Genomic DNA, 25,987 nt, shown 5'->3' on the forward strand with positions numbered 1-25,987 from the left:
CAAAATTGTCAGGAAAATCAGGTGATTGAGATCATGAGCATCAATTTGTGCATTTATGGTACAATGCCATCAGTGAAATTAGCACACTGACCAATGAATCACATCTTATGACAATCATAGATTGCTGATCTTTATGGAAGTCTAGCGCTATGAAGTATTTAAAAATTCTTGGGAAAACACCCTCCATGGCATTTTCAAATAAATAAAAAGCAACAAAACTGGTAATGACAACTAAATTAAATGTTCACTCACCAGTAGTGAGTGTGTGAGTTTAGTTTTACGCCGCTTTTAGCAATATTCCAGCAATATCTCGGCGGGGGACACCAGAAATGGGCTTCACACATTATACCCATGTGGGAATCGAACCCAGGTCTTCGGCTTGACGAGCCAACGCTTTAACCACTAGGCTACCCCACCACCCTTCACTCACCAGTAACTCCCATGAGCACAACCTTGTAGGTCTTTTCACTCTCAGGGATGTCATCCGGAAGAGGCTTGATGATAATGGGCAGCTGACCTTGACTTTCATTGAACTGGACTACTCCGCTGGTTGCTTCAAATTCTCTAGTGCCTGACACCATTTGATTGGTGAGCATGTCGCGGATCTGCCATAAGACATTCACCTGACCAAACGAACCCTGGTCACGCACGATGCTGAAAAGTGAACAACATGATTATCCTATGGCTTTCTATTTCTATTTGTTGATGTACTAAATTTGGGGTCCAAAATTCAATGTCAGTTGCAATAAAATGAAAAGCTTAAAAAATGCAGCTTCTTTGAGGAAACAGTTCTCGGTAGTTTTAATAGTCAACAGCTTATGTAATCTTTGTTCACACCAAACATTTGGACTGAAAGTAAAGAAAAACATCATTCAGTGTAAATCTTCATGTGGCATATCAGTTTGTGAATGGTAGTAGTTTTCTTCCTCCAAAATACTATAAATAATATACACTTGACCATTCCTGGGACATAACCTGATTATCAAACGTTTGGTCTATAAAACAATGGCCACCCAGTGTTTGACATTATGAGCAACTTGTCCTTCTCTTGGGTACAACCAGTCTGATGACTCAGTCAGAGAAGTTACTGCTTAATACAAGTGATAACTCCCTTGCGTAATCAGATTTAGCCTCGGTCAGTAGGAATCTATGGTAGTCATAAGAGGTGTCAAAGTTGATCGACTGAATTTGGGGAATGGTGATGTGGATCTCTGCTCCCAATATCATTCACCGGATTGTCTAGTCCAGGATTAATTATCTATTGGCTCAAATAAGTGCTGACTGCAGCATTAGAAAACACAAAACAAACTACCGGTACATACAATAGAAGGCTGAGTCCTACAGGATGGAGGAGTGATGAGGGTCTACACCATGCATACAATTCCAGTGAAATGAATTCAACTGTTCATGTAAATAAATTCATAATGTAAAGGTAGGTCAAAGCATAATTTTGTAGCTTTGATTCAACTTCATTCATCTGTTCACTATTAAACAACAATAAATGTGTCTCATTTTAAGATGAACCTACTCAAAGTAAACAGTCTCTCCCTCGCTAGCCTCCTTCGCCAATGGCTCATTGAAGCGGAAGACTCCATATGCATCGTCATTGGCGAGGATCATCACTGTAGCTGTGGATCTGTTCGTCAGGATGAAATCACCTGGAATCAAGGGGAAGTCTTATACAGAAAGTCTATATTAACTACCATTCGATTCACTATACCCTCAATAGTTATACACGTTTATGCTTGCACGTGTCATTGAACCAAACTATTCTTTCTACAGAAACACTTGGAATAAAGTTTTACTTTTTCCTTGTAAGATTTCATCCCTGCTGTGAGTTTTTATTTGAACTTAAACTTGTTCACTATTGATCAGTGGAATCAAACCAGCCACCTCCTAGTCTGGCACTCTCACCATTAGACCACAGGACTAGTTTAATATAGGTGGTTCATTGAGGTTAATTTGTTTACCGAAACTGTCCTAGCCAGATATAGTCAATAATGATTTCTTAAGACTATTGTAAAGCACATTTAAGCATAAATATTAATAAACATTTTGATGGTATATATACTGAGAGAAACAAATAAAGGATCACAGGAAAGTTCAAGCGTTCCTTTAATATTTTCCACTTTTCATCACCAGCTTCGAATAGGGCTGTGGTAATGAAAAGTGGAAAATAATAAAGGAATGCTTGAAATTTCCTGTGATCCTTTGTTTCTCTCAGTATAATTCATTGATAACACTTTTGTCTGGATTGGCTGAAACTGTAAACCCTCCTGGATATAATGGCTCTTCCACTCTGGTTTTTAGTTTTCAACCTTAAAGGTGTGATTTTTACTAGTCCTCATTATTTTTCTGGAATATTTCCTCTCATCATAAAAACTGTATTCTCTAATTTGGTGAAATCATATTCTCCAATCGAAAACAAAATCTCATACCCCTGGAGAAGTAAGCAGCTTGTTATGAAGAGCATACAGAAAGAGATATATAGTACAAGATTACTGCCATAACTAGTTTGTGTATACATTATCTAGCTCCTTGCCTCCATCATAATTATTTTTGTATATTTAAATATATGTCACAGATTTTCATTACCTGGTTACATTAATGGGGACACATGGGGTCAGCATTCCTGATAGACATAATTTAACCATTTCTTTTTTGGTTTTACCAGACAAAGCTCTCTCACCTCCCAGATTGTACAGTTGCACCTGGAAGGTCTCATTCCCCTCGGGCAGGTTGTCCTCCAAGACTTCTAAGAAGAAGCTCTTTTGAGTCTCTCCAGGGTTGAAGGTAACTTCTGAGTCTACACTGGTGTAGTCTTGGGAAATGCTGGATGCTGACCCGTCCAGCGTTCTGTACCGTACTCTTGTTGTATCTGTCAGGCGGCCTGTTCTCTGAATGGTGAACTGAACCTGAGATGGCTCTCTTGCATCCTTCCAGACCTCTGTAGACAAGAAATAATTCTTATAGCATCCCAGGGATGATCGTAGTGATTGAGTGAGTGAGTGAACTGGTTTAAAAGCATTAAAAAGCAGATCTGGTCCGGTGACATAATTATGTCTGATGGAATGCCCTTGATCTGTCTGTGTATTTGCCACACTCAGAAATAAGCCATCTAAAAGACCACTTTCTGTAAACAATTGAGTCTGGACCAGGATGTCAAATGACTGGGATCATGAGTGAGTGAGTGAGTTTAGCTTTACGCTGCACTCAGCAATATTCCAGCTATATGGTGGCGGACTGTAAATAATCGAGTCTGGACCACACAATCCAGTGATCAACATCATGAGCATCGATCTACGCAAATGGGATACGATGACATGTGTCAACCCAATCAGCGAGCCTGACCACCCGATCCCGTTAGTCGCCTCTTACGACAAGCATGGGTCACTGAAGATCAATTCTAACCCAGATCTTCACGAGTGAGTGGGACCATGAGCATCAAACTACACAATTGGGATACGATGGTACGCATCAAGCAAGGATGTGAACCAGGCCACTCAGTCCTGATAGTTACCCCTTACGACAATAATGAGTTGCTTAAGTCTGCCGCCGTGAGTGATGAGAAGTGCATGAATATATGTGTCTGTAGTCACAAGAGAAAGGTAATGGAATAATGAAACCAAAAAATCACACTTGAAGCTACTTGCCAAAATCTGACCAAACTAATATTCAATAGACCCCATACAATTTAGTACCTGTAAATTCTACTGGGTGGTCATTTTGTCTGATGACAATGGTGGCTCTCATCGGAACACCTGGTTGGGCGTTACCAGTAGGTACAGCCAACTGCAGAATGTACGTCTCATCACTCTCTGGTATCTGGAACAGGTGAAATAAAATTGATGAAATAAAAAACTACTCTTGGACTGCCACAAATGTATACAAGTAATAACTAAAGCAATAACAAAGTTCCAGCACTGTATTCACTCACTTAATTCATGGAAACGTGAACTGAATTCTGACTATTGTAATTAATGATATTTCTGTTTATAATTTATCTACTTTTTTCATTATTTTTATTCCACTTGTGTATATTTCATCCATCAAATATTAATTCTTTAAGATGTGATAGTGCTCATTCCAGGGGCATATAATGAAACTGTGATGATATTGGTTTCAGAAAAGGATACGGTATACTACAGAACAATATACTGGACAAAACAAGTTAGGGATCACTAAACATCTTGTAGTGATATTTAAGCATATAAAATAGTTCAATCCGTCTTAACTACAATAAATATCGTGAATATTTCATGATCTATAACATACAAAAAATAACAGTATATAAATCTTTAGCATTACATTACATTACATACTAACATTTGTTTCACACATTGTACCCATGTGGGGAATCAAACCTGGATCTTCGGCATGACGAGTGAACGCTTTAACCATAAGGCTACCCCACGGTCAATGTAATGTAATGTAATGTAATGTAATGTAATGTAATGTAATGTAATGTAATGTAATGTAATGTAATGTAATGTAATGTAATGTAATGTAATGTAATCTATAATATACAAATAATAACAATATATAAATCTTTAGCACAGGTCTTGTATGTAGTACTTCAGTACTGTAGTAAAATTTTAAAATTTGGATTAGCTTTAAATTTGAAACAATAAGCTTTCAGGTGGAGGAGCCGAGCTGTATACGTCTTACATCATCAGGTACAGAAGATATTCGGATTGTTTGCTGAGCCTGTCCCTCTGTGAAGGTGATCGTTCCAGAGGTGGGGGTGAGGTCCGCTTGAGCACTGGGTGGCAACTGCCAGGCTACCGACACCTGTCCAAACGTTCCTCGACTCCTCTGTACAATCAGATCCCGGTACACCGTGTTGATGTTGGTGCTCTCCCCTGGAATACAGACAGTCATGGAGTTGGGAAGTATATATAAATAAGACTCATTATCTATATCTGTGGTAGTGATCAACTAGAATTATCTCAATCCAGGACAAATGTTACTATAAATGTAACTCACCAACTGAAATTGAGTGAGTGAGTGAGTTGAGTTTTACACCACTTTTAGCAATATTCCAGCAATATAATGGCAGGATACACAAGAAATGGGTTTCACACATTGTACCCATGTGGGGAATCAAACCCGGATCTTCGGCGTGCCGAGTGAACGCTTTAACCATTAGGCTACCCCACGGTCAACTGAAATTGAACACATGCATTTGGAAGAAATTTTCTTTGAATCAACGAAAGTATGTTCCATATTTATAAACCAGAGGATTATACTGATATATCAGTTTTAGGGTGAGGTTTATAGATAGGTTAGGGTTAGTTCTGATGTGTATATATGGGAATTCAAACACTTATAACATACAAAATATCCAAAGATCCTAGAGTACACTGCACATCTCTGCCTTGAGTGACCTACCCATGTAGACAATGGTGGGATCCATGGAGAATTGGATGATTCCTGAGGGTGCATCATTAGCTGAGACTGTAATGGGGATGTTGAGACGAGTACCCAGTTGGGCAGGAGGTGTACCATAACTCACAAGCTGAAGGGTGAACTGCTCATCGAGCTGCGACAGATAAACACAATGTTCACTTTCAAATGTGTGGAATATATGTGAAAATTATAACAAAGGCCTTAGATTATGTTAAGTGTTTTGGACAATTTTAGAAGTAGGGACCACAAATGGTTGTGTGACACTATGTCAGGCCTTTATACCTCCTTTACACCTTCTGACCTAGCTACAAATGTACGCTATCTTACTTAGCTACAAGCATGACACTATGAAAGAATCCTTACCTCTAGGTATGCCATCTGGCTTAGCTACAAGTGTGACACTGTGAAAGAATCCTTACATCAAGTATGCCATCTTACTGAGCTACAAGCATGACACTGTGACAGAATCCTTACTGCAAGTATGCCATCTTACCAAGCTACAAGCATGACACTGTGAAAGAATCCTTACTTCAAGTATGCCATCTTACCAAGCTACAAGCATGACACTGTGAAAGAATCCTTACTTCAAGTATGCCATCTTACCAAGCAACAAGCATGACACTGTGAAAGAATCCTTACTTCAAGTATGCCATCTTACCAAGCTACAAGCATGACACTGTGACAGAATCCTTACTGCAAGTATGCCATCTTACTTAGCTACAAGCATGACACTGTGACAGAATCCTTACTGCAAGTATGCCATCTTACCAAGCTACAAGCATGACACTGTGACAGAATCCTTACTTCAAGTATGCCATCTTACCAAGCTACAAGCATGACACTGTGACAGAATCCTTACTTCAAGTATGCCATCTTACCAAGCAACAAGCATGACACTGTGACAGAATCCTTACTGCAAGTATGCCATCTTACCAAGCTACAAGCATGACACTGAAAGAATCCTTACCTCAGGTATGCCATCTGACTTAGCTACTAGAGTCCCTGTTGCCCTGGTCTGACCAGGAGCAAACCTCAGGACACTAGTTCCTCCATAGAACTCCTCAGTTCCTCGGGGTGATACTCGGTACTCTACTTCCTTCACAGTGAGAGATCCACCACTGCGCTCTACAATCACTGTCACTGCTTCAGACCCCTCCTGTGGATCACATGTGAGAATAAGTGAAAATCTCCTCACATTGCAGGCTGAGCTAGTATTGCGCTTGTCAGAACATCGAAATTCACATGAATATCAAGCTGTACATATTTTCAAAGCCGACTAGTTGAAGTGTCATAATCAATTAATTATAAGACAACCTTTACATGTATTCACATTTGGTGTGTTATGTATTCTTTATAAATGAATGTTGTTTTATGCTGTTTCAAATATCATCCAGGCAAATAACAGAGTCTGTCCATTCTGTAGGTCAAAAGAATGAACACTGGCCCATGCTGTTATGGATTTGTCACACACAAGCTCAAGACTAACTGATTCCTGACTCATGAAGGAGATAATATAATACAAAGATATAACTGAGAGACAATTTACCCTTTCATGGCAGAAATTCTGTGGGGTGAAGTTACTAGTGGAAGATGTTTCACTCTTTTGTGTCAGAAAAACTGAGCAATATTCCAGCTATATGATTGTCTTAAATAATCGAGTCTGAACCAACCCAGTGACTGATATCAAGAGCATTGATCAACGCAACTGGGGTATGATGACATATATGGACCAAGTGAGCCAGACCACCTGATACAGCTGATCTGATGTCACCTCTGACTTCAAGCATTGGCTGCTGAAGACCAGCCTGGATCTTCATGAATCCATCATCCACTCACCTCAATTCTATAACTGCTCTGCATCAATGAAGAGAATTCAAACACTCCAGCTGGATTGTCATTGGCCAATATAGTGACATTGACCTCGGTTGAGCCAGGTCGTAACCTTTCCACTGAAGACCCCTCAATCCTCAAGTCTACTGTCACAGTTTCATCGATCTCCGGAATGTCATCAGCTCGGATCCCGAGGATTATGTCAATCTCAGACACACCTGAAGGTCAAATCAAAACCTGTGATTCAATGTTCATACAGCTCACTTAATGTTTAAGTGTATCCTGAAATCAGCACAACATGAGACAGCACTTTCATCTTTATATCCCACATAGAATATGTTTGAAAAGACCTTTTTCAGGTGAAACTATAGCCTATATTTGCGATTACACTTTCTCAGTAAAGTATACAGTCCAGTACCTTTTGCATTGAGTTCCATCTGGGATGCAAACCCATACTCTCAAAGTTGGGCACTGAAGCTAGAGATTTTACCCACTCAGCCACTGTGTCTTCCACAATAATAGTAGTCTAGATTACATATTTTGTGTACTCCACTGAGAGTGTAAACTGGGAAGGCCACAATGGCTGAGTGAGTGAGTGAGTTCAGTTTTACACTGCTTTCAGCAATATTCCAGCAATATCATGGCAGAGGACACCAGAAATGGGCTTCACACATTGTACCCATCTGGGAAATCAAACCCAGGTCTTCAGTGTGACAAGTGGACGCTTTAACCACTAGGCTACACCACCACTCTCACAATGGCTGAGAGCCATAAGGCTATGAAAGCTAATTTATATGCGTTGTGTATGCATGGTTAAGTGCATTTTTAATTTTATATAGTTAATTTTTAACAGAGCCTACCACAACACACTTAACATCAGCCCACATGTATATTACAAACATAACACAAAAATATTGCCGATATCATAATTGATCTTTAATGAAACAGAACAGCAGATCTGCCATAATCCACAATTACAACTGTAAGACAACTGCAATATTTATCCTGAAAGACTAATGGCTACTCCCTGAAACTATGTAGTTTTGACAGAAACTAACACCTAGAATTGAGATGGGCAATTCCATACTTGTTTCATTTAGTGACAAGCTTTTCTGGTGAGGACAGGGGTGAAGGGAAATGATATGGCTATATGACAGCAATCCAGAGTCATTTACCTGATGGCATGGTAACGACGCCTGTCATACTGTTAAAGTCATTGGCTGTAACAGATGCTGCCGACTCCCCGACTGCTGTCACGACCCACCTGATGTTGACTGATCCACTGCTTCCTTCACGGCTGATCTTCAGCGGAACCTGGGTGAGTGAGTGAATGAGTTTATTTTTATTGTGGCGGTCTGTAAATAATCGAGTCTGGGCCAGACAATCCAGTGATCAACAGCATGAGCATCGATCTGTGCAATTGGGAACCGATGATATGTGTCAACCAAGTCAGCAAGCATGACCACCCGATCCCATTTGTTGCCTCTTACGACAAGCATGGGTTACTGAAGATCAATATTCTAACCCGGACCTTCATGGGTCTGAGTGAGTGAGAAAGTTTGGATGAGGGGTCAGGTCTTTTAAACTGGAGTGATCAATAAAGATAATCATCGTTATTGTGGTGTTGTCACAAACATAGCTGGGTCCATGGTGCTTACTACTATTCACATTCTGTATCAAGATGAAATATTGACAATTGTAAAAAGAGTAGGAGATCATGCTGATGTAAAAACATAGTTTTAAGGGATTAAAAGTCTGGAAATCTCAAAGTCATTTTTGTTTCTCAATTCCAGGCTTGCGGTTTGGCAAAATGGATACCACATTACTTACATGTTAAATCTGGTAATCAAATATATTTAACTTGGTATATAGTTATCATAACACTTCAAATCATCATTTTTCCACATTTTGCTGGCCAGGAAGGTTCATTTGTCACAGAAACATGTGATGTCATCCATTGTGTGATGATGTCATGGCATTCAAGTGTGATGTCATCACATTCAATAGCAGCAAGATGTCTGTCTCACATGTATGGGAGTACATCTGGATTGAGAGTGTCGCACAAAATGATTGCTACGTTTACAATGTAGACAAATGTTTCCATATTTTCAGGTTTTTCTTGAGAAGCTGTCATCCCAGGATGTTCACCATTTGAGATCTCCTATAGAAAGGATTCTCTGAAATTTCCAAGTATGCACAATAAAATCTGAAAAATCTGATAAAACATAAGGTCTGCCTCTGCTGGATACATGGAACCTAATCTGGCCCGAATCTATACAGTACCACCATGCTGTTATATCAGTATTACAGGTAATAGCTCAATCAAATCATATTCTGTTTATCAAGACTGATACTTTAGGGGATACCAAACACTTTAAATGTGCAACAATATGCCACTATCATACTATAAACTTTACACTTGAACGATAGGGCAAGCTCAGCTTGTAGAATAATCCAACAGAACAGTGGCCATCATTAAGCATAACAGGTGTGCACTGACACAAATATAAATACCTCTAATGCATTAACGCATCAACATAGACACATGTTCAATAGCATTTTGGGAGATAATACTGTATGTCAGCTACAGTATAAAGCTTTTAACAATATTCCAGTAATATCACAGTGGGAGACCCAGAAATGGGCTTCACACATTACACGTATTTGGGGAATTAAACCAGTATCTTCAGTGTGATGAGTGAACACTCTACCATCTAGGCTACACTACCATCCCTACAGTATAAGGTGCAACACAGACTAGGGTGTTGAGTCCCAACTTACAGTTATGATGAGTGAACACTCTACCAACCAGGCTACACTACCACCCCTACAGTATAAGGTGCAACACAGACTAGGGTGTTGAGTCCCAACTTACAGTTATGATGAGTGAACACTCTACCAACCAGGCTACACTACCACCCCTACAGTATAAGGTGCAACACAGACTAGGGTGTTGAGTCCCAACTTACAGTTATGATGAGTGAACACTCTACCAACCAGGCTACACTACCATCCCTACAGTATAAGGTGCAACACAGACTAGGGTGTTGAGTCCCAACTTACAGTTATGATGAGTGAACACTCTACCAACCAGGCTACACTACCACCCCTACAGTATAAGGTGCAACACAGACTAGGGTGTTGAGTCCCAACTTACAGTTATGATGAGTGAACACTCTACCAACCAGGCTACACTACCATCCCTACAGTATAAGGTGCAACACAGACTAGGGTGTTGAGTCCCAACTTACAGTTATGATGAGTGAACACTCTACCAACCAGGCTACACTACCACCCCTACAGTATAAGGTGCAACACAGACTAGGGTGTTGAGTCCCAACTTACAGTTATGATGAGTGAACACTCTACCAACCAGGCTACACTACCATCCCTACAGTATAAGGTGCAACACAGACTAGGGTGTTGAGTCCCAACTTACAGTTATGATGAGTCCCAACTTACAGTTATGATGAGTGAACACTCTACCAACCAGGCTACACTACCATCCCTACAGTATAAGGTGCAACACAGACTAGGGTGTTGAGTCCCAACTTACAGTTATGATGAGTGAACACTCTACCAACCAGGCTACACTACCATCCCTACAGTATAAGGTACAACACAGACTAGGGTGTTGAGTCCCAACTTACAGTTATGATGAGTGAACACTCTACCAACCAGGCTACACTACCATCCCTACAGTATAAGGTACAACACAGACTAGGGTGTTGAGTCCCAACTTACAGTTATGATGAGTGAACACTCTACCAACCAGGCTACACTACCATCCCTACAGTATAAGGTACAACACAGACTAGGGTGTTGAGTCCCAACTTACAGTTATGATGAGTGAACACTCTACCAGCCAGGCTACACTACCATCCCTACAGTATAAGGTGCAACACAGACTAGGGTGTTGAGTCCCAACTTACAGTTATGTCCCAATGAGTGAACACTCTACCAACCAGGCTACACTACCATCCCTACAGTATAAGGTACAACACAGACTAGGGTGTTGAGTCCCAACTTACAGTTATGATGAGTGAACACTCTACCAACCAGGCTACACTACCATCCCTACAGTATAAGGTACAACACAGACTAGGGTGTTGAGTCCCAACTTACAGTTATGATGAGTGAACACTCTACCAACCAGGCTACACTACCATCCCTACAGTATAAGGTACAACACAGACTAGGGTGTTGAGTCCCAACTTACAGTTATGATGAGTGAACACTCTACCAACCAGGCTACACCACCAGGGTGTTGAGTCCCCTACAGTATAAGGTACAACACAGACTAGGGTGTTGAGTCCCAACTTACAGTTATGATGAGTGAACACTCTACCAACCAGGCTACACTACCGCCCCTACAGTATAAGGTACAACACAGACTAGGGTGTTGAGTCCCAACTTACCGTGCTGGCGCCTGATGTAGGCTCTTCCACCATAACACTGGAGATGTTGGCAAATCCTATCTCCCCATTGGCAGTGGCAGATGTGATCGGAATGCTGACTTGCCTCCGAGACTGTATCACAGGGCTGTTGTAGTTCCCTAGCTCAGGAGCTGTAACATGGAATATATATTTACATGTCATATTTTATTTAACAAACACCTTGTGATCTGGTGATAGTGCATCTGCCTGTAGTATGGCAGGTCAGTGGTTCAATATGAGGATGCCTCATACCAAAAGACGTTAGTTGTTGTTAACCTGGGGGACACCCACATAAGGGGGACTGGTCAGTTCAGGGTCAGTATACTGTGACAGAGATTTGGTCAGCTCAGGGTCAGTATACTGTGACAGAGATTTGGTCAGCTCAGGGTCAGTATACTGTGACAGAGATTTGTACCAATGTTTACTTGCAGCCTGATATCTCAGAGGGATACCACATTCTTATTAAAACATATTTTGTTCTTAGGTTAGTGGTAGCAAGAACAAAGATAATAAGATCTGATTTTAATGTAATTGGACTTGTACAAGCAGTCACAATATTGTACACACACATAACTGTATAAGTGGAACCTTCTTGAATATGAAGTTAAACCCTGCATCACTAAACTCAAGTGAAAACAGACTGGTTGATACAGCTGATGATCCAGGAAAGTGAAAATAATGTCAATGGCTGCACTAATGAAAGTATACACTTGAAACTTGGGTTTCAAAAAGAAGAATTACAAACATTATCCAAATGTTACGACACTGAATGAGTGAGTTTAGTTTTACGCCACACTCACCAATATGGCGGCTTACGACACTGAAAACAGTTACCCGAACATTAAAAACTTTAAAAAGTCTGAACACCAACTATGTTACCAGTATCACATTTATCTAAAAATTATTTTTCCTTTTGTTTCATTTTTAGACAACATCATACACAGGAGTTTATTTTCTTGAGCTTGGCTGTATCTGTTGGTCAACACAATTAATCTGACCTCAGATGACCCACTCTGTAACCTTGCCACTGAAGACCAAACTGTAGACTGCTGTGGTCTGAGTTACTTGTACAGTGTGAAGTACTTCTTATAAACAAGAAAAGATGCTCTACAAAAATGTATTCTCCAGCTGCATGTATCTACTATGTAAGTGATGTTTCAGCAATACATACGTCGAGTGTATATCGGACCATAAGACTTCAGTTTGAAGTAAGTGTCAGTACTAACTTCTTTCAATAATGACAGCTGTAATGTTGGCATCAAATCTTCCTCCTGTCTGCAGAAACGCATGAGGTAGCAGCGGTACTTGATCGGTGATGATGTCAATCCCTTGCAGTAGAGGCATCTCAAAGAAGCGCTGTGCCAGCACCTCGTCTACACAAACACAATGGGTATATACAAGTATTAATGACTTTAAACACTAGGGACGTCACGATACATAAGTTTCATGAATTGATACATATCATGATAACCATGTCACGATTCGATATGTATCATGATACCTATTTTTGCGGCATTATTGCGTAAATATTTCATGTTTTATAATTGTCCATGAAAAGATCAACATTTTATATTCTCAGAGGTTAAAAAGTTCTAATTAACAATCTTTGTGCATGAAAAATAATCATTTATAACTCTCATAACATAAAAAAACATGATGCAATTGCAAAATGTAAACAATACATAAACATATTGAAACCGATACTTTCAAAACTAAATATCAATAAGGTTTTGATTGTATCTTACACACACACACAGACACGCACCTATAGAACTACACACATGGACACATATCCATGTACTTCCGCCTCCAAACCCCCATCATCTTCCCAAACATAGAGGAAGAAGTGGGTATATACAAACTTGTATGTAATGACTTTAAACACAGTCACATACAGTGCTGTAGGTGGTAAGGTGTGGCAGTTAGAAGTAGATGTACAAGTGTCTGTCTGTGTAGTTCTACAGGTGTGTAGCAGTGCACAGGTGTGTTTTTAGTACAGTATATAAATGATAATACCAATTAAAACAACAACAATAAGAACAAAAATAACAACAATAATAGTGGTATCATAGGTTTAAATTAAATTATAGTTTTGCGATCTGATTTGTGTTTTACTGTCAGCAGGAACAACAAAGTAATAGAAGAAGAAGTTTATTCAGTAGTACTTGGGCCATAAGGCCTATAATACAGTTGACAGATACAATATAAATTTCACATGATCATAAACATTTTAGTTTCATATTGATCTTATTTTGAATATTTTATTGAGGTAGATCTCTGTTAGGTGCTGTACATTACTGGTTTTTTACATGAAAATTGCCTGAATTGTTAGTGGGCCTGTGTAGACTGATCATAACTTCTGTAGATATAGAGTTCTGGCTTGATTATACTTGCCACAAACTAACAATACGTGGTTCTCATCTTCATTCAGGTTATAATTACAAAGTTCACAGATGGGGTTGATCGTCGTTGTATCTTTATTGGTTCCTAGCTTGTTTATCTTGTTTATCTTGTTTATCTTGAAGTTTGTTAGGGAAGCTCTAAATTTGAAGTAAACTCTTATTCCCTTTCCAGTGAAAACTTGAATGAAGCGTAGTGGGTAAGGAAACTTGAACTGTTTATCTCTTGATGCCAGTTTTGGAGTGATATATCTTTGAGATGCCGTTTTAAACATGATAAGAAATAGTTTACATCTCCGACATCCTGTGAGATCCATTCATGTGCGAATCCTATGTTGAACAATGTTTCTGGAATATCAGAAGTCCAGTTTCTTTTTCCTACATCGTTTATAGAACGTTTATCTAGTACTTGACGGCCTTTACTTGTGTTGATATAAAAATCGAATGTCTTCCAGTGTCGCCAAGAATTGCCTTGTTTGAAGCAAATTTTCCAACTTTGAGAAGGTGTTTAAAGTAGTTTGTCTGAACTTTTTCAATTGAAGCTGAATACTTGCATCCCCCACACTTCTGCTCCACAGAGGAGCATTGGTATAACTTTAGTGTCGAATATCGTACATGCAGTTGAAAATGTTATTTCTTTATTTTTTTTCTGTAGGAATCTGTTTATCGCGAGGCATGCCTTACTAGCTTGCTGTGCGAGAGTGTCACATGCTTTGGTTCATATCAGTCATGATGAGAAGATAAGTCCAAGGTATTTGTAGTAGGTGATGGTTTCGATAGGTAGTCCTTTATAAGTCCATTTTTCATTCTGTGCTAGTTTTCCACCATTTCTAAAAACTATAATCTTGGATTTATTAAAATTCAGTTGTAATCCTGATTCTGAGCAGTAGGATTCCAGTATATTAAGCTGTCTCTGTAAACCGATGATGGTAGACGAAAATAACATGTCATCTGCAAAAAGTAGGAGCATCAAGTCTTCAATATCTTGGGTGACGAATGTTCCACTTGTACACGATCTATACATAGCTGTTACAAGTTCATTTATATATAATATAAATAACAGTGGGCTGAGAATGCAGCCTTGCCGGACCAATGTTGAAAATATTTCAGTTGCGTCTTCTTGCACCTTTACACACGCCTTGACCGATGAATACATGTTTTTAAGAAGATTAATTACTTTTCCGTGACATCCTTTTTGAAGCAGTATAGTCAAAATTCTTTTCCTGTCCACAAGATCAAAGGCCTTTCGGAAGTCTACAAAACAACAATAAAATCTACCCTTGATTTACAAAGATATTTTGAACATAATGATTGAGGTGTGAATAGGTGATCTGCTGTAGAATATCCGGGACGGAATCCCACTTAACTCTCTGATATAAGTTTGTTTGTTTCAACCCATCGTCTTAACCTCTTTTCGATAATATCAGTAAATATTTTACCCATAACGTTGAGAAGTGAGATACCCCTATAGTTGTTTGGATCCTTTCGGTCTCCTGATTTGAAGATGGGGATAACCATTCCATTGTTCCATTCATCTGGGAAAGTTCCACTGTCAAGTACTTTATTAAAAAGCATTTTCAGATATTTGAGGAAAAAATCACTAGTCATTTTGTACAGTTCTGGGGGTATACCATCTTGACCCGGTGATTTACCGTTGACAAGGATGTGGATTGACTGTTAGATTTCTTCTTCCTTGATTTCGTCTTCTAGAAAGGCATCTTTGTCACCAAAACCATCACAGTCTTTGCATGAGTGTTCAGGTCTATGAAGTGGTTCATAACACTTTGTCTCCTGTCATGCCATCGGGGTTCAATAAGTTCCTGAAGTAAGTCTGCCATTCTCTGGAGTTTACTGTATTACTAGTACTTGAAAACGAATCAAACTGACGTTTCAGAGTCATCCAAAACTGTTTACAGTTACCGTTCTTGGCAGTGTTTTCTACTTCATCTGCTACTTTTCTGTCGTACAGCTTCTTTATGCGTTCACAACACTGTTTGAAATGTCATTTTGCTGCTAAGTATTGGTCAGTATTAGAGGCGCACTTATAATAACAAAAATAATAGTGGTATCATAGGTTTCTATTAAATTATAGTTTTGCGATCTGATTTGTGTTTTACTGTCAGCAGGAGCAACAAAGCAATAGAGTATTCACTGTTTCGTCTTACATTTTATCGTTTCGAACAATATAACAAATTTCCCCTGATATCAAGGGCTCCCAGTTTCAATTTCCAAATAAACATATTATCTACAAAATTAAATGATGAAAACCATTCTGATTTACATTACACATAAATGTAGACTTCACACTTCAGTGCTTTATGCTCCAATAACACCATTGTTTAAACACAGTATTGGATGTGATGTTGTAACAACACTGGAATACTATACTATCTTTTACAACATACACTTGAATAGCAATCTGGTAGTGTGGTTATATGGAACTCTACCTGTTCGGTCTCTGTTGCTATTATCATAGTATGTCAATGAAATATTGGCGATGAGGTTTTCAAATCGCCCTCCTTCACGCTTCAGCTGAAGTTTCAGGGACCGGGAAGTGGTGGTCTGTTTACAAAGGAATTTATTTATCATCAGGTGATATTCAGTGAGATATTTATTTAACACCACCCTCAGCAATATTCCAGCTATGTAACAGCTGATATTTGGTGGGATTGTTCTTCATCAAAACACTCAGCAATATTCCAGCTATATTCCAGCTGATATTTTGTGGGATTGTTCTTCATCAAAACCCACAGCAATATTTCAGCTATATAACAGCTGATATTTGGTGGGATTGTTCTTTATCAAAAGATTCAGCAATATTCAAACAATGTAATATTTTATGATTCTTGGGACTGTTCTTTCATGTTAACACCACTCAGGTCTGTAAATAAATAATCTGGGCCAGACAATCATGTGATTAACATTCTAAGCAATGATCCATCAACCAAGTAACTAAGCCAACCAATCAAGTCGCTGCTTTTGTGCTCATTCATTGGATATTTAGATTATTTTAATGACAGAAAATTAATTACACTTTACAATGTGCATGGCATTCAAATGAATTCAAATAGAAGATTTATTCTTCATAACTTCTTCTACTTACAGTTTGGATCTGTTGTTGGAATGCAGAATCAAATTCGATTCTACCATACATATCATCACTGTCTTCTATGAGCAGATAAGCTTGGGTGACTCCTTCAACTGTGGCGCCGCCGGTTGCTGCCATCAGTGTCACTACAAACTTCTCAGCTGGCTCTGGGAATGTGTCCTGAACAATGGTAACTCTGATTTCAGCTGTATTGGCGCCACTTGGAAACACAACCTCTCCAACAGTCGGCCCCACATCTGATGTTACTTGGTCAGTTGTTTCGTTGTAATGTCCGACTTCCCATCTGGCCGTCACACGACCAAATGTCCCAGCAGTCCTAACAACTGTGAACACTGCTTCAGAATATACATCCTCATTGACTCTCACCTCTGGGTGTATTGTTGCGCTATTTTCTGTTCTGAAGCTGATGACTCCATTTTGATTGTCATTGGCACTTATTACAACTGTGGTTGTCTGGCCATTAGGAGCCCATACAACATCGCCCGAAAATGTTGAAAGACGGAACAGAAATGTTTCATTCATCTCGGGCTGGTTATCATCAAGAACAACAAATGAAATAGTCTTGACAGTTTCCTGTGGTCCAAATATCAGTTGGCCATTGTTTGCTGTAAAGTCTACATTTCGTTGAGCAGTTTGTGGGCTGACCGTGTACTGAACTGTTGCCTGTTCTGAGAGAGAGCCAATTCTGGTGATGCCATCAGTAGCCAGACCACGATTCACCTGTACAGAATATGTCTGACGGCCTGGTCCCTCTGGAAATCTGTACATAGGCTGGAAGTAAACCAATAGTAACATTAATAGTCCTGTGTGGATGGATGGTAGATGGAGTGATTCATATACGAAACATTGATAACAGATTGATATAAGATGGATGGAGAACAGATGACTGATGGTTGCATAAATTATGGATCGACTGATTGGTAACAGATTGACAGGTGAGTAACGGATGGATGGATAACACATGGACTGACTGATAACAGATTCAAGGATGGAAAACAGATGTTAGAGAAAACATAGACTGATTAATAGTTGATGTATGTTCAACGAAATGATGGCAAATTGGACAAAAGTGTGTGACTGAGTTATTCTGCAACATTCGAGCTCCATCACATCAGAATGCAACTAATCCATACTTACACTGCGGAAGCCAAGAGGTGCATCATTGGCTTGTATGATGAAGGTAAATGAGGATAGAGTTTCATCAATACTGGCCTTGGGAGATGTATCCACCAAATAAACTGTAAATGATTCAGCATTTTCAGGTATCTGAAGGAAAAAGAAAGATATATTTTTCTAGGAATATTTATTTTAGTTATGTAACAAATGAAACTTGATCAAAGTGATGAGACTTCCATTCATCAACAGTTTCTCAAAAATAGGTAATCAGAGGCCCAGATAAGCTGCGTAGCTGGGTAAAATACGCATAGAATTATGCATTGAAAAATAATTGTTGCGTACCAATTACGCATTTAAATATTAGATACGCAAAAAGTTTAAAACAAATGCAAACGGAATATATGTATAAAAATCGCTTGCGTAATGAAAAAGGCATCGATTGCTATCAAGTTGTACTGTTAGTATAGGACTAGTGTTGTACTGTCAGTAAAGGATGAGTGATTTTTTATGAAATAATTTCCAATATATTTAAGTTGGTTTTGATTAGGTATGACATAAGGCAGAACATACCTGCTTAGTAAACTTACTCAATGACGTTATACTTAGGTGAGTAAAGTGACTGAAATACGCACATATTTGAAAGCAGTGGGTAACGAGAAATGAAATACCCACTCAACATTCATAATACCCACTCCAAAAAAAACCAGTGGGTACAGTACCCAAATGAGCTAAATCTTATCTGGAGCTCTGAGGTAATTCATGTAATCATACAAGGTCATGTCCAATCTGTGTGATAATCTGTACCCTACTAGTTGTTTCGTAATGTTTGTATGTTCACCTTATAGAAGCAGAGTGACAGGCTTAAATTTAACAGACATCACCTTAACTTAAAACAGTCTTCAATGCATTTCAGTAATCAATGAATTGAACAACATCCTCAGTTTTATAGGAGCTTACATCATCTGCTCTGATCTGAAGTTGAAGGTTGTTAGCCCTTTCGTTTGGCAGAAATCTAACAAAGCCACTTCTTGGTGTGATGTCTCTCTCTACATCAGCCTCCAAACTGCTTCCATTGATCTGCAAGAGTAAAAATAAAAATTTCATATCTGTTAAACATCTGAAGGGGCATCTCCATCTAAGAAGTAACACACAGCAGCTAAGGAGTGTTTTTAGCGGTTATGTTGCAGCAAGAGGTACAGCAGGACATGCTACCCTTTTGATAAACACCTGGTGTCAGTACTGACTTTCAGATATGAATTCATAATATTTCATTGCTATTTCACATTTTCCCCAATGAAACCTGTTTAAATAGTTCTCTGAAAGAACAATACTATCAACAGGCATTAAAATTATTATTATATCTTTTTTTAACGAAAATGAAATGCAAGAAATAGAAATATGACAGACTTTACAAGAAGAAGGCAATTAAGCTTAGAATCATAAGAATTCAGGTTATCATTGTCAATATGTTGAATAAAAACATTCTTATCAGTGTATTTTATCCCTATAAGATGATATTTTAATGGAAGTACAATAACAAGTGGAGTGGAGTATTTTTTATAATACATTCATTGAAAAGGTCATAAAGCCCTGATCATGTCATACTGTGTGTTGTAGGTATGACCACTCACCATATAGCTGACCATTATACTGCCATACAATCCTCTCTGTCGGCCGATATTTATGTTGATCACCTCCGTGAATGTCTTCTCAATCACCAGTCGAGGTGATGCCTGAGGAACAACAGCATGCAATTAATGGTCATGTGTTTATGTTTTCTGTTGTACAGAACAGTACTACTAAACTTACCTTCAAACTTCAGCGTTAGTAGTTGAATAGCCTAGTGGTTAAAGTGTTTGCTCATTATGCTGAAGACCTGGGTTTGATTCCCCCACTATGCTTGAAGACCCATTTCTGGCATCCCCACCGTGGTCAGCATTAAACATATTTCATATACTGTATACTGGTTTTCGCAGCAAAGATTGTGATTGTCAGATTGGCCTGACTTAATGACTGACTTACAGTTGGTGCTATGTTTTGTTAATCACCTGAGTGAGTGAGTATGGTTTTACGTCACTTTCAGCAATATTCCAGCAATAGTAAGGCTGGGACACCAGAAATAGGCTGTTAAAGAGGAAACATACTTACCATGACAATATCATTGGAACTAATGCTATCTCGTACATCAAGCTTTCACTGAGCCAATATCCTCAGTGCCGCTAAAACACTATGTTGTGAGGTAGTTATGGAAAGTAAAACCTCCCTTGATAACATATAATCTCACAAAATCACATTCATATCATTTTACAAAATTTGAATTATCTACCTCAGTGAAGCCAAAGACACCATAAGCATCATCATTGGCCAGAATGGTGACCCGCGTCTGGGAAGGATCAACAGCAATGGCCGCTCTTTCCACAATGGTGATTTGCAGGATGCTGACTTCATCAGGCTCGGCCAGATCGTCATCTCTAACTGTGAAGGTCACGGCCACTGTGTCGGAACCAGTTGGAGTGAATCTAGCAACTTGAGTGTCTCCGATAAAGTCATCACTGAGATCACTTTCAATCTACACAAACAAGGAATTGTTAATCATTTGTCACTAAATGTGTCTCTCATCAAGTGAATAATGTACAATGTACCAATTACTTTCTCTATATTCATAAACATTTTTCCAAAATGATATCTGTATAAACTATATGTATAAGTATAAACTTATATTGGATGTATACTTGAGAAATAACAAAAACAAATTACAAAAATTAACTTCTTACACACATCCCTGATAAACATTATTGCTTATACATCTTTGATTAAATGATAAAGGATATTCTGTGTCCTCAAAAATATTTTAATATTTTGTTAAACTTCTGAAAACATGTCAACATTCATGAAAAGATATAAACTACAGAGGTGTTGAAGGAATAAAATATAGTTTGTTATTAGGCAAACTGGACATACTAACATACTGACTAGCAATGAAAGTTACATAGCAAAGTATGGAGGAGTAACTGTAAGCTAATAATTACCTAAAAAATTTAAACGCTATCAGGAGTTTATAATGGCAAAAACTATGTCTAGTGGAAAATGATGAAAAGGGTAAGAATGGTTGGGGAAATCTATGGAAAAATATTAGTCTATGAAAAAAAACAAGTTTAAGTCTGAAATGTTATGTACTTATATGACTGATGTTGTAACACTATATATCTGGAGTGTGTGGTGAGGACGCAGTGACACGACAGTCTCCAGCTACGTCACAGTACATGCAAACAATTGGTCATGTGAGTGCACATACACAAAGTGCGCATTACAGCATGTGACGGAATCGATGCCAGGTGTCGATCAGTTTCATGGGGGCTGCTATATATATTGTAATCATAAAATATCTGATTAAAACAAGAGATTCTCTGTCAGTGAAGATGAAATTAATTGAAAACATTATATTCATAAACTGCTTTATGGCTTTCCTGGTGAGAGTGCAGGAGGTAATGTAATTGACCAAATAAACATGTCATGTCCTCTTCAAACCAGTCCATTCATCCATCCATCCATCCATCCATACTTGTCTACATCCACATCCATCCATCATATATAAATATATACTTTTTTGTATGCTTATGAATTTTATTTTCTGCTCAGATTGGCAAAATGAAAACATGGCCAATTAAGCTTAGATGTGTTACTTCAGTTTTAGGCATACCAACTATCTTATAGCAGTCAGAATCAGATAGCTGATTCCCTCCTACTGATATCCAAGCCGGAACCACTAATGAAAGAGAGAAGGGAAACAGCCTTGGCTGTGCATAACATTTCAGAAGAGGCACGACAAGAACTATGATTTCAGCTGTCAACAGTAAACATTCCAACAGCAATTTGGTGTCAATATTTAATAACTTTTGAAGTACAATCAACCATTCAAATATTTCACACAATTTCATGATTTTCACTCAAAAGTTGTCTGACCAGGGTTACAACATCCAAAGCCTTCGAAAAGTCTCTAAATAATTTTAAGGCAGACATATGGGGACATTTCCAAATTTGAGGCATTAGTTAAATAGCAGATGTTATGGTAATGATTCTATCTTAATTTGTTGCAATGTTACTGTGTTTTGTTTAGGCGAACAACTGTGTGTGATTGTGATGTGGAATGTCCATAGGGCAGGTGGTGTCCTCACTATATCCTCATAAAATAGGTGCAATCTTACAATGGCCTCTGCTAGTAGGAATGTATTATGATTATGGAAATGTCTTTGTTGAGATAGAGCTACATGTAAAATTCTGTCCTGCAGCAAAGCGACCATGTATATTTCATTGGACTTCTAAAAACTTATTGATGATATCACCACTGGAGGTAGACATACAAAAATCAGTGGAATGTTAATTCAGTGATGTCAAAAACATTCATACTAAAATGTTACTCTACAAGATGCATACTACAGTAACAACGTTCACAAGGCATTAAAACAGCATAACAACAGACACACACAACACATGGCTTAAGTGAGAACCACAAGGTTCTGTAGCTCACCTTCTTAAAGGCAGATTACGGTTTTAAAAAGTGCATTTCTTAAAAACTACCATTATATTTTTTAAAACACTGTCTAATCTATATCTTAAAAATTGTTTTCATATATCTGTGCGTTTAACAATAGAAACTGATGAAAACATCATACTGAATATGTGATATGAATTTACCAACAATGTTTTCATATTTGCCAAATGTAACAAAATAGGATTTTTACATTATTATATACATTAGTTGGTACCGTTTTGACTGTAATGGTACAGCTAGGATAATCTTTAATCCCTGCCCATGCCTCAATATACGGATACTGTATGTTTTAACATAGACTATACAAGCACTGGAATGAAACACCAAAAATTCAGTCTAATAATGATATTTGAACACTCAATTCATTAAAATCATTAGAGACTTAAAGTTATTTTCAAAAATCTATCTATATTTCCAGATGATTGTGGTCAACATGCAAAAAATATCTTCACAAAGACCTTTAGTCTGTGAAATCTAACAAAAACAATCTAGTTTGCCTGCCCTTTCAACCAGCTAATTCATTTGAATCAGATTTCATGTCATGGCCAGAACGACCAAGCAGTTTTGTGAAAACAATGAAAAGAATGTATAACTACCAAATTGAAAACTTTGACAGAAAATAACAAGGATACAAAAATATTTAGGCATTCTGTTTCAGATTCTGATCACGTTTGCTAATAAATGTATCGAGATAGAAATGCACTTCATCATATCTTTGATCCTTCACAATGGAATTGTTTCAGCATTCCTGTCTTGATTTAATGAATTATGGATGGTTCAGGGCAAACAAATTGTTCGTTGAAGGGTAAACAAACTATTCATGGATAAAACATACTAAAAGGAACTTTAGTGAGTAAATTAATATCATATACAAACTTACTGGTTTCTTAATCTAAAATATGAAAGATGAACAACAAAATTATTCAGATTTCTAAACTCATTGGTATAAATTCCTATCTGGAAATAAAAACATCTCAAACATCATTGCATATTTCAAGGCTGATGGTAGACAATGGAGGTGACTTCAGGAACACAGAAATCTTACTGGATGAAGATTTCATTTTGCCAGACATAATTTATCATGTTTATTTAGTTTGTTTCCTGGCCTACAGTTTTAAACATAATTATCAGACATTTTATGGAAAAATGTTATCTTGACATCCATGCTGTTCTAGAACTGATTCAGTATCCATGGAGATGTGAGAATATGATTTAAAGAACAATACAAAACACTAGTATTCATGTTTTCCAGTAAATCTAACAGTTACTAAAATATTTTCAAAATGAAATACATCGTGTAACAATAATGATTTCTGGGTGGTGTTTTAGTGAACTAAGATTGAATTCAGTGACTAAATTAGCAATATACAATAAGACACATTCATGAACTTACTGATAAAGTGTCAGTAGTCATTAGTATTCTTTAGCATAACATATTCAAATTTTTCCCCCACATGCAAAATGTTTACCCTCAATATCAAGAGATAAATATATTGCAATAATTTGCTACATTGAAATATGAAAATAAGACAAAACAATGTAAAATTATAGGGCTCCTTTGAGCCTTGATGAGTGATCATTTAGAATATAAACTTAGGGACCACCTAAACCAGAAACCTTTACTGTTAATGTTGAGAAGAATAGTATATACCTCTAGGGACCATTTAAACTATTATATTTTAACATTACCATTATGACATTACACTTAAGTTTTATTTATATATATATGCTTTAAATATTTCATTTAATGCCATTTGGAATTTTTAGAAAAATCAACATGTTATTTAATTTCACTAGAATTTGGTGTGAAATTAAATAAAAACAGGGGGATTTAAATGAACAGGAATTACATGCCACAGTTTCCCACTCTTCCAATGTACAAGAATAATACATTCAATAATACATCCATTACTCCAATACTTTCATTGCTGTTTTGTTACAATGACATAATGAAACACCATGACGCATTGAGACATCAACTGAGCTGTCCGGGAACATCACAGGACTTGTCCATTAATTTATAGATTTCTTGGTACTTTATACAGAATGACCCTTAGAAATTCATATTTCATAAACAAACTGCAATAACAGTATCATTGATAAAATAGGGAAAGTTTGGCTATTTTAGTCACTTTGTTTCAGTGACACAGTTTTGCTCAACTCATTAGGTTCTAAGATCAAACACTGTTTTGCCATTACCACTTTAAGGCAGTAGAGCACCTCTATTGTCAGACATACTGAGTATGTCAATCCTACCATCACGAAATCAAATTTAAATATCATCATGCTACTTGCATCAGATGTATTATTGACAACACACATTTAGTTAAAATGTTTTCGGCATTAAAATGATACGGACTTTATAATGATTTTTAACTAGATATAGATTTTGTAATTTGCCTATCAAGTTGATACTGTGATTTCTATAATCAGGAAGATGCATTTAATACCCAATATATGAACATTGAAATGTTTTTGACATTGTAAGTTCAGGGCCCACATGCACAAAGCTAACTTAGTGCTATGACTATCATAAGGCTACGTCAAAGACTGACTGACTGACTGACTGAGTTTGCTTTTACGCCGCTTTTAGCAATATTCCAGCAATATCACAGCGGGGAACACCTGAAATGGGCTTCACTTATTGTACCCATGTGGGGATTCGAACCCAGGTCTTCGGCATGACGAGTCAATGCTTTAACCACTAGGCTACCCCACCAGCCCTTCAAAGAATATGACATCATAGCACTAACATAATTTTGTGCAAAAGGCACCTGGCTATCCTTATTAAATATCAATCTGTATCATTTTTATCTGAATTAAACTGTCATAATTTCCAGAAATTGTTGATTTTAATTGTGTTTATTGTCATAAAGAAACATCAACATACATGTACCATATATGACATACTCTCCATTATGCAAAATCAAATCATCATCCACTAAGTTCCATGTCCTTCTCCAGCAAACAACTGCTCTCTAATATATCTGTATGTATTAGATAATTACGGTATCATCATTTCAGAAAAGAGTTATTTCAGTACTCTATTAAACATTCACAATAGCAAACAGCATAACATGTTTTTGTTAATATTCTAAACTTAGGAAACTCTGTTAAATGATTGTTTGAAAGCTTG

The 25,987-nt window shown here is 37.7% G+C and overlaps 1 protein-coding gene across 1 annotated transcript in view; it reads right to left on the reverse strand.

Moving 5' to 3' along the window:
* The window catches only part of LOC124284569 (adhesion G-protein coupled receptor V1-like), a 140,003-nt gene that overhangs the window by 95,395 nt on the left and 18,621 nt on the right, over positions 1 to 25,987 (reverse strand). Inside the window, 17 exon segments of the mRNA XM_046720662.1 lie at positions 431 to 654; positions 1,529 to 1,658; positions 2,690 to 2,947; positions 3,702 to 3,825; positions 4,669 to 4,862; positions 5,392 to 5,542; positions 6,377 to 6,565; positions 7,246 to 7,457; positions 8,415 to 8,553; positions 11,658 to 11,806; positions 12,902 to 13,048; positions 16,522 to 16,636; positions 17,178 to 17,954; positions 18,321 to 18,449; positions 19,257 to 19,376; positions 19,931 to 20,032; positions 20,626 to 20,868. Coding sequence (XP_046576618.1) covers positions 431 to 654; positions 1,529 to 1,658; positions 2,690 to 2,947; positions 3,702 to 3,825; positions 4,669 to 4,862; positions 5,392 to 5,542; positions 6,377 to 6,565; positions 7,246 to 7,457; positions 8,415 to 8,553; positions 11,658 to 11,806; positions 12,902 to 13,048; positions 16,522 to 16,636; positions 17,178 to 17,954; positions 18,321 to 18,449; positions 19,257 to 19,376; positions 19,931 to 20,032; positions 20,626 to 20,868 — 3,403 coding nt within the window.

Source organism: Haliotis rubra, unplaced genomic scaffold (genome assembly GCF_003918875.1).
Source record: "Haliotis rubra isolate DU_JTF1 unplaced genomic scaffold, ASM391887v1 Scf34, whole genome shotgun sequence".
Taxonomy (NCBI): Eukaryota; Metazoa; Mollusca; class Gastropoda; order Lepetellida; family Haliotidae; genus Haliotis; species Haliotis rubra.